Genomic DNA, 13694 nt, shown 5'->3' with positions numbered 1-13694 from the left:
TTGTGGGTGGTTTCACCTGGAAGTGCATAGGGATTATTCTTGGCTCTATTCAGGGATCACTCCTGGCAGGGCACAGGAGACCACATGGGGTGCTAGGGATCAAACCCAGATTGACTGTGTGCAGGGCAAGCGCCCTACCTGTGGTACTATAACTGCACCTTTCATCAATGTGTAAATTCCTATTACTTCCTTTCTAATTTTGTTTTGCCATACATACGATTTGTCTGAAATTTACAGTGATAAAAACGCTTTGTCTGGAACACCTTCAACTTAGCAAGTGTTCCAAGTGTTCTCTATACAACCTTGCAGGAAACTCAGTGCACTGTGTCAGTTCTTTGATGTGATCATGTAGGACTATGGTTCCTCTTCAGTCTTAAAATCATGTCTGCCTTCTGTTTTTCAATGATTCTTAGAGACCCATTCTCATACAATGGCATATCTTATTTACTAACACTATCATAAAGTGTGGGTGTTTTCTGTCATTAAGATTTACAGGGCTAGAGATAGTGCTGGGATTACAGTACTTGCTTTGCACTGATTGACCTTAGTTTGATTGCTAGCAAACATGTACAGTGCCCTGGATACTTCCAGGGGTGATCCCTGAGCACAGAACATGAGTTCTCAGTACTGCTGGGTGTAGTCCCAAGTCACAAAACAAAGAAAGATGTGGATGAGACATGCAATGTAAGTTCAGACTGCCATCTTCACTCATTTTTTAAGACCACATTGCTCTAGTACTAGAAGTGACCCTGAACACAGAGCGGGGCATAGTTTATCCCTCCCATCTTCCCCAAATGAAACAAAGAAATACCAGATTTTCCTCCCCATTCCCTCTTCAAACACATCTTTTCTTTACTGCAATAAAAACTCCTACAACTATTACTACTAACTACTATTATAAGGATCACATGCAGGGGTTTGACTTTGAGAAACTTCGCGGGGGGGGGGGGGCAGGAGGTGGACATGATTAAATACCAATAACCAGATGATTCTCAAGGAATGATAGAATAAAATATTCTACACGCTACTTTCAATGCTCAAAAGCCACTGTGTTTTGAAAGAAAGGGATAGACATAGAAAGATTGCATTCATCTGGGGAACATAAAGTAACAGAATAGGAAACTAACACCCAAGAATGGCCGAGATTAGTACCAGGAATTTTACTCCTTGACTTGGAGGCCAACCACACATATTAGGGGAAAAGGGAGCTCAGATAAAGAGGGGAACACCAAATAAAGATGTTGGGAGGATCCTCCCAGGATGGGAGAAGCATGCTGAAAATAGACTATAGACCAAACATGATTGCCACTCAATGTTTCTTTTGCAAACCACAACACCCAAAAGGAGAGAGAGAATAGAGAGGAATGCCCTGCCACAGAGACAGGGTGGGCTGGGGGGGACGGGGGTGGGAGGGATACTGGGATCCGTGGTGGTGGGAAATGGGCACTGGTGGAGGGATGGGTGTTTGATCATTGTATAAGTGAAACTCAAGCACAAAAATGTGTAAGTCTGCAACTGTACCTCATGATGTCTCACTATTAAAAAATTTTATAATAAAAAAATAAAAAAAAATAAATAAAAATATTTCTATAAGTTTAAAGAAAAAAAAGCCACTGTGTTTTTATACATAGTTTAAATCTGTAACTTTTGATTATTAAAAACAGAATTTAGAATAGTCTGGTTTTTATATACTCATTTTTTATTTAAAAATTAAATTTCTTAAATTAAGGCACCATGATTTACAAAACTGTTCATACTAGAATTGTTTCAGGCTTATGATGTTGCAACAGCAATTCCACCACCAGTGTTCCCAGGTGACAAGAATATTCTATTTTTAAAGTCAAGAAAAAAAAACACCACAATTATTCAAAAGAGGATTTGTATTTAATCTCTTATTTTATTTAAAACATTCTCACCTCATTTTCTCTGCTTTATCTTTCCACATCAAAGGAATTATTTTCATTTATAGGTCATCAAATTCTAGCCCCAGGATCCCAGACTAAGATGGGGTTTCCAGTTAATTACATTAGCCTTATCATATGATGCTGAGAGGATTTGTGACTGCCTAAGTTCATATACTGACTCTGTAGAAATATTGGCACAAGAATGTGAGTTTCCTGACTTTTATACATTATTTACACAGAAGTTTGCATTGACAATTTTTTTTTAAAATATCCTATTAAGAAAATTACTTGGAAAAAAAAAAGAGAAAAAGAAAATGACATCTGGGTAAAGCTCAATGTTGAGCTTGGATAATCTCAATTTCCACAGGAGACATTGAGTGACAAGTATGAATTAGTGACTTGGCTAAAATAATCCACATCAGGAATTGTCAGGGGAAACAATTTGGGATTCTTATTACCAGTCTTGTGTGCATTCTCCTCATCCTACACTGTACTTAAAAGAACAGAGGTGCTTTCTCAAGGTAGTTTTAAAACTTTTATCCTGATAAGAAGAAAAGAATAATTAAAAAAAAACAATTCAAATATAGGTGTCTTCTTGACTTGTGGTAACCTTAGGAAAAAACCCAGCAAGTCAAAACCAGATAATCCATTGTAAATGGGAAAATGATTCAGCTACTATCTCAGATAAAGTAAGACTAAAATCTCAATGTGCCCTTAAATTCCTTCAACTCTTTGTTTATTATTTCCTTTTGTATAGAGTCCCATTGACTCCTTAATCTCCAAACAAATAGGGCATATAGTAGGCCTTCAAATAAACATTTAGTCCAAGACATTTGTGTGCTGTATGGGGTTTCTGGAGCGCTCTCTGACTCTAAGTCATGAATGGTTCTTTAGACTCTAAGGAGTTGGCAAACTCTTTAAGATTCTGAGCCTAAGAGTCTGCGAACTATGGCTGGTGAACCCGCCACATGTTTTTGTAAATAAACGTCTTATTCAAACACAGTGAGGCCCATTCATTTGTATATTATCTATGGCTGCTTTCCCTATAATGGCAATGCTGAATAGAAGCAACAAAGACCGTATGGTCTGCAGAGCCAGAAATATTTACTGTCTACCCCTTAACAGAAACAGTTTGCCAATCCTGGCATCTTAGAATCTTTTTATTGCCCTTTATGAACAACCTGGATTTCAGCCAGTGTCTAACTAAACAATAAATGCCCATGACAAATGTTCATAGATCAGCAAAGTACAAATCTAGTCATGGAAGGTCAATCTAGTGTTACAGATTCACAGGCTTAACTAATATGCAGATCAGCAAACACAAAGCTCAGTGACTTCTATTTCATGGCACCCGATAGATCATGATAAATTTCATATGTGTCATCTCATTTGATTCTTCCAATAGCCCTAAGAAGTTAAACCAAAAGATAGGAATTTTTCATGAAAGAACAGATTCCAAGACAATATATCAGAAGATTGAAAAGAACTCATATTTCAGTCTTTGTGTTTATTTGTTTATTAATTTAGTTTTGGGGTCACACCTGGCAGTGCACAGGGATCACTCCTGGAAGGCTTGGGGAACCATGTGGAGTACCAAGTATTAAACTTGGGTGAACCGCATGCAAGGGAAATGCCCTACCCACTGTATTATAGTTCTGGCCCCTTATGTATTTATTATTTTTGTAGTGTCAGAAATCATATCCAGGGCCTCACATGCAAGGCAAGTGTTCTCACATTGAGCTACATCCCTGGTTTAACTCCTCTACTGTCTCTCTAGCCATGTTCTTCATCTTTAAACAGCAAAACTATTCTTTATCTCCAAAAAAACACTCTCAACTAAAATTAAAGGAAAGGGAGTTATTAACACTAATCATCTTATAATGCATTGATTAAAATAATATACTGGAATATAATTTACAACTATTTGCTCTTTGAAGACTCCATCTTCTTTACTGCTGTGTTTTTGTGCCATAAAGTGATATCAAAAAGAACATTAACATTTAATCTAATGGGCCGAAGTGATAGTAAAGCAGGTAGGACATTTGCCTTGAACACGGCCCATTTGAGTTAGATTTCCGGGACTCCATATGGCTCCCTGAGTCAGCCAGGAATGACCCCTGAGCTCCGAGCCAGGAGTCAGCCGCAGGCACAACTAGGAGTGGCTCAAGAAACCAAAACAAAACCAGACATAAAAGCATTTAACCTAATGGTTTTAAAAAGTCAAAATAAATGTGAACTTAATTAAATTACAAGTTAAAAAATGTTGAAAACTTAGTACCTTCAAGGTAAATCATTAATTTTCTTAAATTAAAATTTAAAACAAAAAAAATTTAAAGTAGCAAAAAAAAAAACCAAAAAACAATTCAGTATAAACATGAGACTATAAAGTAAAACTACTGTAAAGAAGATATAGTGCTCTTGTTTTTTCTCTATTTGTTTATGGGTCACACAATGCAGGCAGTGCTCAGAGTTTACTCCTGGCTTCATGCTCAGGTATCACTCCTGGTGGACTTGGGAACCAGGGATCAAACCTAGGTTGGTCTTGTGCAAGATAAACACAATTTTCTTTTTTTGTAGGAAAAATCTTATGTCTTTGTTTTTTGCCTTTTGGGTCCCACCCGGTGATGCTCAGGGTTTACTCCTGGCTCTGCCCTCAGGAATTACTCCTGTGGGTGCTTGGGGGATTATATGGGATGCAGGGAACCCAGCCTGGGTTGGTCGCATGCAACGCAAACGGCCTCCCCACTGTACTATCGCTCTAGTTCCGATTAAAAGAAGCAGGTCACTTTGTCTGTTTTAGTTTGTTTTGGGGATAGGGGGCCCACACCTGAGAATGTTCAGGGGTTACTCCCAGCTTTGCACTCAAGCAATCACTCCCAGCAGTGCTCAAGAGACCATATGGGATCAAACCTAGGTCTGCAGCGTAGGGCAGGAGTCTTATGTGTTGCATTATCTCTCCAGCTCCCCAAATCCCTGTCTTACTGCAGTGTAACTGCTATAGTGTTCTTAGTAATCAACTGCTAGCATTCCTTCGTCATGTGGATCAAACAACTTTGAGGAATTTATAGTTTATGGTATTATTGCTGTATCACTCTTAAAACAGCATTTAAAAAAGTAGACAGGGTTTGCGATATAGTATAGGAGATAAGTGTCTTGTTTGTGATTGACGCTGGTTTGAATGCTCAGTGTCACCTGATCCCTTAGCTCTGTCATGGGTAACTCCTGAGCAGAAGATGAAAATGAGCATTTTCATGAGGTGTGGCCCCCATCATCCTCTCTTCCCCAAATAGGTAATATATGTGTGACTCCCATTGTCACATTCAGAAAATGATAGCCCATGAAAATAGTAAAAATATCTGTGGTTGGGGTTAGAGGTTGAAATTAGAAGGAAAGAATAATTGGGGAAAAATAATTTTTAAGGCAGTGAATGTACTCTCATAATAGTCTAATGATGATTGCCTGCCATAAGAAATGTGTCCAAACCCACAGGATAGATAACACCAGAGTGAATGGTAAACTGTGGAGTTTGGGTAGTGGCACTGTAGCATTGTCCTCCCGTTGTTCATCGATGTGCTCAAGAGGGCACCAACAACGTCTCCATTGTGAGACCTGTTGTTACTGTTTTTGGCATATCAAATACGCCACAGGGAGCTTGCCAAGCTCTGCCATGTGAGCAGGATATTCTCGGTAGCTTGCCAGGCTCTCCGAGAGGGACAGAGGAATGAACCCAGATTGGCCACGGGCAAGGCAAATGCTCTACTGGCTGTGCTATCACTCCAGCCCATATATGAGTCATTTATTATAACAAATGTACTGCTGTGGTCAAGAAGTTGATATAGTGAGGAAGAGTAAGCACTTATCAGGCTAGGAAGTATACGGGAAAATCTCTCTTTCTACCACTCAAATATACTCTGAGTCCCAAACTGCTCTGACAAATAAAGTGTTTTAAAAGAAATAGTGTAAATAATGGTCTACTGAAGACCAGAATCTTATAAACTTCTCAGAAGCTTTATAAATGTGCATTAAAATTTTGAGGTGTTATACAATGGCATGCATAGAAGAAAAGCAAAGATCCAGAACCACTTTAGGAAAATGGATCCAGAACAAAACTGAACTTACTTCACACCCAGATTGAGTTTCCCATGAACAAGACTCCTTCTCCTGAGGGAGCATTCCTCTGTGGAAGTCATGGTCTCCCAAGCATGTCTGATATAGGGAAGGCTCAAAGTGGGACTCCCCAGGTGGGATATGCACCATGGAGGAGCCTGTGTACTTCAGGCCAGGACTTTGATGCTTGTCTACGCTGACCATTGGGCTCTTGATCCATCTTCGTACCTATGACATGCAAAAGAAGAGAAACAATTAACCTCCTTTTAATGTTTAATGGGCATACCATGGAAGTTTGGCAGAGATGATCATAAAAGAATAAAATTCAATTTAATTTTTCAGCATTTGTCTTTCTTAGAACAACTTCAATGTGGATCAATTAATTTCCAGAAATGTATTATTTTTGAGCTTGTGGTTTCATTTTTGGTTATCAAAGGCTGGGAATTGGAGGTTGGTGTGTGTATGTGTGAGTTTGTGTGTGTGTGTGTTTGTGTGTGTGTGTGTATGTAGTGAGGAATTAGTATTATTTTATTTTTTAATGCATTTTTTTGAATGGTCATTTCATCTCATCTCTCTCCTATCTCTAAGAATGAGGTTGCTGTGAAGATTTTATAATGTTTTCACTTGCTTATAAAATGTTGTTTTATTGGAAAAAATGTTTTGTGGAAAAGTTTTATTAGAAAAAGTTTTTATAAATGTTTTTAAGAAATATCTCTTTTGGGCTGGAGTTATGATAGTACAGTGGATAGGGCGTCTGCCTTGCAGGTGACTGACCTGAGGTGGTCCCCATGCACCACCAAGAATATATCTGTTCTGTTTTTGTTTTTATTTATTTTTATTATTATTTTAAAATTATTTTTATTATTATTTTCAAAATAATCATTGTCCACCAATGATTTTAGTTTCCCTCCCACCTCTCAGCTTGCCTCCTACATTTTTTGCCAGGGGTGCCCCAAATCAGAAACTGCTCAGGACTTACTCCTAACTCTGTGCTCAAGGATCACTCCTGGTGGTGCTTGGGGGACTATATGTATTGTCTGGGATCAAATCTGTGTTGACTGCATGCAAGACCAGCACCCTATCTAATGTGCTATTGCTCTGGCCCCAGCCTACTTCCTTGGTAGGCATATTTTTAAATTTGGATCACCTGCTTGCATAGTTGTTGGTTCTGTGGTTTAGACATGTACATATACTTCATCTCTACACCACTGACGTACTAAGGGTCTCTGGTCCTTGCTCTTGTTAGCTTCTGGCCACCTCTTTTTTCTTCTTGCCTTCATTGTTTTCTTTTTGTTCTCTTTTCTATAAACTAGGATGCAGAGTAATCTAGGTAATCTAGGTATACCCACTTTGATACCATGCATTCCCTTGTCCTGTTATTTTTCTATATACCAATGATAAGTATCATCTGGTGTTTGTTCTCCTGCTTTTGACTTACTTCAGTTAATATAATATTCCCCCACATCCATCCAAGTTGCAGCAAGTTGCATGATTTCATTGTTCCTTGCAGCTGTGTAGTGTTTCATTGTGTATTATATACAACACCTTTATTATCCATTCATCTGCCACTGAACATCTAGGTTTATTTCATATCCTAGCTATTGTGCTAAGGGCTATAGGAAGGCAATTTTGACAATGTTAGAGTACTGTTAGACCTATGGCGATCAAATGCTTGAAATTTATCTTGGCTTAATGTGTCGTTTACAAGCTTTTTGAAACTTCTGAGGATTCTTTCATAGCTATCCAATTAGTGTAAGCAGCATATGCCACAGGATGAAGAAATAAAACCACGGTACTTAATTTTAATTTGTAATGCTACAATTAATTTTTTAAATGTGCTAATAAGGTAAAATTGCAGTAGTAAAGAATGTTTAAGCAATTTGATGCAATGTTATGTCATCACTATATATATTGTATAAACAGTGACAAAATGGAAAATATTAAGAACAAAATTATATGAAAACAGCAAAATATAGAATTATTCAATAACCATAATTAAGGCATAAAATACACATAATAGCTACAGGGAAAAATCAATAGACAACATAAAAACTGCTTTATTCATTGGTAGAATTATGGGTGATTTTTTATTTCCTATTTTTCACAATTTCTTTAATTTTTAAATAATTATTTCTCCTAATGTTTATAAACATTTTAAGAAATTACAATCATATTTTTACTTTGAGTATATACATGTATTTTAATTATTTATATGTACTTTTTTCAAAAGCCATTAAAATATTTCTTCCTTTCCTTTTTATGTTTCTGGGCCATGCCTAATGATGGTTGGGGGATCATGCAGTTTCAGGGATCAAACATACAGCTCTCACATGTCCTTAGTTCTTTGAGCTCTCTGGATCTAAAATATTTTTTAATTAAAATTAGAAATTTCATATGATTCTGTTATTTGCCTTAAAAATACAAAAACATGAATTCAAAGAAACATGCCCACCCATGTTTATTGCAGCATTATTTACAATAGGCAAGAGCTGGGGGCTGGAGTGATAGCACAGCAGGTAGAGCGTTTGCCTTGCACGCGGCTGACCCGGGTTCAATTCTCTGCATCCCATATTGTCCCTCGAGCACCACTGGGAGTAATTTTTGAATGCATGAGCCAGACAAAAAACCAAACAAACAAAAAACAATAGGCAAGAGCTGGAAACACCTCACTGTGCATCAGCAGAAGATGAATGACTAGGTAAATTGGAGTACATATACACAATGGAATAGAAGAAATTAAAGCTCTGTCATTTATAACACTAATCAACCCTGGAAGATATTATACATGGTAAAAGAAGGTTATATAGAGACATAAATATCATATTATTTCAGTCAGAAATAGTTTAAGAAAAACACAAATTGATGAGCTAAAAGATGACCTAAATAAAACAAGAACAATCTGTTATCCTGCAAGACCTATTAGTAGACACCAGAAGGGAAGGGGAAAGTGGTGTCATTCAATCAGGTCAAAGTAGACATTTGCATGGTGAAGGAAAGAATTGGACTGCTCTCTTTTGCAAACCACAGCACTCAAAAGGAGAAAGATAACAAAAGGGAATGCCCTGCCACAGAGGTAGGGTGGGATGGGGGAAAGGAGGGTGGGAGGGATACTGGGACTGGTGGTGGTAGAGAATGGGCACTGGTGGAGGGATGGGTATTCGATCATTGTATAACTGAAACCCAAGCACAAAAGTTTGTGGGTTTACAATTGTACCTCCTGGTGTTTCACTAATAAAAATTTAAGGAAAAAAAAAAAGAATTGGACTGCTAGTGGTGAGCTTTTACTAGAGGTATATGCGTGTTCACAAACACATTGGTTTTTAAAAATACACACCAGAAACTTGTATTAGGTTATAGTGCAGTGATATTTTAATGATTTTTTTTAAATAAAAACATTTTTTTGAGTGGCGCCTGGTGATGTTTGGGCCTCTCTACCAGGGGTGTTGAGGGGACCACATTGTGTCAGGGATAGAATCTGGGCCTTCAGGAGGCAAAGCACGTGTTCAGCCCCTCGAGCTATCTCTCTAGCTCTAAAATATATCTTTTTAATGTAACCTAATGTTACATTTGGAATGTTTCCATCAATACCCTTTTGTATGCTAGGGATCAATAAATATATTGGTAGATGCATTCAAACTGTTTATTTGACTCATCAATGAAAATTTAAATGAAACTCTAAAAGTTCAAGACTGTAATAGAATCTCTTTTCCTAATATACTTAGTAATTAATGTCTTTTTGATCAACCTATAAACTATTCAGCTTCATTAGAGATGGAAATATTTTTTGTTATTCTTATTCATAGGATCTGGAACTTGAAGTTGGTAATCATTCCTGATTAGTTTCCAACGTTGTATTTTAAAAATCAGTCTTTTATTCTGGCTTACTTTCAATGTCTCATGCCAAATAGATTTAATTTGGGAATTACTATGAATAGAATTTTAAAAGAGATTTATCTTGGAATAAATTTGTATGGACTGACTGATTAGAAATCTTGGCATATTGAAATGAATCTTATACTTATGAGACACTATATTTAGAGTATTTTTGATGCAGTTTTGTCTTATAATTATTACATTTATAGAAGAAGAACAACTATGTGACTAAATTTAAATTTTATTAGCTAAAAGGAAAAACAAATGTGTTTATTAAAGGACAAGTATTTATATCTCACTTCAATGTATACCCAATTTATAAGTTTAATTAATCTACTGGTTATCAGAAATTAAACCATTAAAAATCACACAAGAAAATGTCATTTCATTTGATATCCACTCAAGAACTCTAAAACAGAATAACCTTGAGCAAAGGCTGTCATAAGTCCAAATACAATCAATGGATGTTTTCATAAAATTTCAGAGTTGGAAGAGATCCACAGACCTTAGTAATTCATCCAGAGTCACACTGAAAATTAGTATATGATCAGCACTACAACTATGGGTGTATGCAAAACATGAACCAGTTTCTACTAGCAAATACAATGTCTTCCGAGGCTGAAAGGAAAAGGAAGTATATGAAGCTTTATGATAAGAGTGGTGGGTGATTTGTGAGGTAGTAGGAAAGCAAGACACAAGACACTTGTCTGGCATAAGGTCAATCCCGGTTCTATGGTTTACATTGCCGGAGTAAGCCCTGAGCTCCAGTGCATAGCTGAAACCACACAACCCTCCCCATCCCCCACCCATTTAAATTAACTAGGAAGTGGTAGGAAGACTGTGGCAAATTGGGGGTTCATGCTTGCTCAAGGGCATATAGGGTTAAGTTTAAAATGCCAAATAAACAACAACAAAAAAAACACTACAAGCAAATTAGTGACATCAACCACAACAAAACTTGTGAACTCTACCCCGCATCTCTAAAAATCATCATTTGATCCTTGAAGTTATTCTAACTGTATAGAATAACTATGAAGTGGAAGTCCAGGAACTAAGACTAAAACTCTTTGGTATCTTCTAATCATTAAAGATAAACGGTTTATCTCTAAAACAAACCAACAAACGGCTTTCAGCATTTAAAATGTTATCATTCCTCACTCATGTTTGAAGACCACGGATGTGTCATATGGATAACTCAGCAATGACCAGGGGAATTCCACAAGCTTGCCCTTGCCCTTCTAGATCGCTGCCAGAACAAATTTATTGTTATTTGGGGGAGGGCCACACCTGATGGTGCTCAGGACTTACTCCTGGCTCTGTGCACAGGGATCACTCTTAGTGGGTTCAGGGAACCATATGGGCTGCCATGGATTGAACTCGGGTCTGCTGTATGCTGGGCAAGCACCCTACCTGTTATACTATCACTCTGGCTCCTGAGAACAAAGCTATTTTTAAGCAAATCAATTATTTAAGAAAGCAAAAACATGAACTTAATGTGAAAAGGAAAATAAAATAGAAACGACAGTTTAGGATCACAGTAGGGTGAGGTGTTTTGTTTTTTTTGTTTTTGTTTTTTTTTCAATGATGTGATAAAGTCAGGCTTTCCAGAACAGGGGTCTTATTTGGTTTGGGTTTTATTTTGCTTTGTCTTGTTGTTTACCAGGAGAAGATGGAGTTTGGTGTTAGTGTCTTTTTGTTTTGTTTCTGTTTTTGTTCTGCAGTGCCGGGGGCAAACTCATGGCCTCATGAGGTATCTCTATGATTGAACTATATTCGTAGGCTCTGAGACATTCAAGTAAGTGGTCAAAAGCAGCTAACGGTAAAAATTTTTTCAATTAATTTTTGGTTTGTAGGCTATACCTGGTGGTTCTTGGGGGTGGGGGGCGGGGATTCTGTGTGAGTTGGGAGAGCACCTTTTCCAGTGATGCTTACAGGAGCATGTAATGCTAGAATCCAATCAGTGTCAGCTACATGGGAGGCAAATTATTTTACCTCTGCACTATCTACATCTCTGTCCTCAGGTAGCTAAATTATAAAGTCTGGATTTCAGAATAAAGATTTAAGCTACAAATTGAAGAGATGAGGCAAACAGTGATATTCTACTTACTGAAGGGTTTCAGAAGAAAAACAAACCAAAAAACCCACAAAGCAAACAAAACCAATAATTTGTCTAGCTCTACTTGTGAAATTTGTGTTTAGGTGTTTAGCTCAGATTTCTATTCAGCTTCAGATTTGTGTTTAGCTCAGATATCTGAGGTTTTGGTAATTCAAATTCATTCTTTTTCACTTAAACTCCCTGATTGACTCAAATCTTCTGAAAGTTTGTGTTGTGTGCCTTAACACATTCCACTGGAGGCTGGAGGTTGATGGGGGAGGCATTTCATGAGAAAGGTTCACAGCTCCAAATAACCGTCAACAAATTAACAACCCCCAGAGATTTATGGACGTGGGGCTCTGATAATCTCCCTCTTTCTACAGAGTGTGTGGCCAAAGAAATACGGAAATCATCCATTTCTCCACAAGCACCATGGAGGTTGGAGTTACTTATTAAAAAAAAAAAATAGTGAGGGCTGGACAATAGCACAGAGGGTAGGGCATTTGCCTTGCACTCGGTCAACCAGGGTTCCATTCCCAGCATTCCATATGGCCCCCTGAGCACCGCCAGGAGTAATTCCTGAGTGCGGAGCCAGGAGTAACCCCTGTGCATTGCCGGGCATGACCCCAAAACAAAACAAAACAAAATAGAGCCAGCAAAACATTTTGTAACAGGACCATTGCTGAAATTATGTACTGATTTTCTCTTAACATTGCTTTGTCCCCTTTGGTTGAGTCTCCCTACTAGTGTCCATAGTGGGTCCCTTCTCTGCTACTCCTCAACTCCTTGACTCCCTTCCCTTTCTTTGTAACCTCTCAAGTAGTTTTCTCAGGTCAGAGGAATGACATGGTTTATGCTGTTTTCTCAATCAGAGTAATGACAGGGTTTGTGATGTTTACTTGGTCTCTGGAGAGTGACTGGTGTGTGAGTGAACGCACAGGAGCTCACAGGCCTCAGAGCCAGGCAGGCAAGGTGCCCTCTAAAATTGCTGAGTGGAGACACCCTCCCCGTCCGCCCCCACCCCCCCAGGGGTTACAAGCTACAACTGGCCTATTGTGTTCCTTCAGGCACTGAGTTGAACTGCTGGAGGGAGTAGATGACAGCCAGAGGCTTTGAGAGGCCCTCTGAGACCAGGCACAAGGACACGGGGAAAGCCAGAGCGGCTGTGTGTGTGAGAAACATGAATGCCCGGATACAAGCTGTAGCCCTGGTTCCGTGGCCACCTGGGCCACAGTTGTATTCAGCGCTACGCAACAGACTGGGAAGAGCACTAAATAAACACGGACTGAGAGGGAGGCCCTCCCACTCGGGGCAAATAAAAAAGTCCCTCACTGGGGATTCCCTCCCTCCCCCATTTTTAGTCATTACTTTGTGAAAAAAGAATTCACATGTCATATATTTTCCCACTTCACAGTGTACAGTTTCATAGTTTCTAGCATATTCACAAGAATAGTTGTGCAGTCATCGCTACTCTTTTCAACATCTTTTTTTCCTTTTTTTTTTTTTTTGTGAACCTCAAAAGAAACTCCTATCCATCACCAATCCCTGTTCATCTTTCCCCAGCCCTGTCAGACCCAGACAACCAGATGGCTGACATTCTGTCTCCACAGTTCTGCCTAATCTGGGCATTTCTTATTGGTGGAATTAGATAATAAATGATCTTTAGTTGCTGGCTACTTTCACTCAAGTGTTTTCAGTGTCCCTTCATGTTATCA

General features: G+C 38.4%; 1 protein-coding gene across 1 annotated transcript in view; it reads right to left on the bottom strand.

Annotated features, from left to right (window-relative positions):
* The window catches only part of SGK1 (serum/glucocorticoid regulated kinase 1), a 132442-nt gene that overhangs the window by 71653 nt on the left and 47095 nt on the right, over nucleotides 1–13694 (bottom strand). Inside the window, exon 2 of the mRNA XM_056126053.1 lies at nucleotides 6024–6239. Within this exon, the coding sequence (XP_055982028.1) occupies nucleotides 6024–6239 (216 nt within the window). The remainder of the gene's footprint in view (nucleotides 1–6023; nucleotides 6240–13694) is intronic.

Source organism: Sorex fumeus, unplaced genomic scaffold, assembly GCF_029834395.1.
Source record: "Sorex fumeus unplaced genomic scaffold, SorFum_2.1 ptg000061l, whole genome shotgun sequence".
NCBI classification, from domain to species: Eukaryota; Metazoa; Chordata; class Mammalia; order Eulipotyphla; family Soricidae; genus Sorex; species Sorex fumeus.
This window is presented reverse-complemented; position numbering and strand designations above follow the sequence as displayed.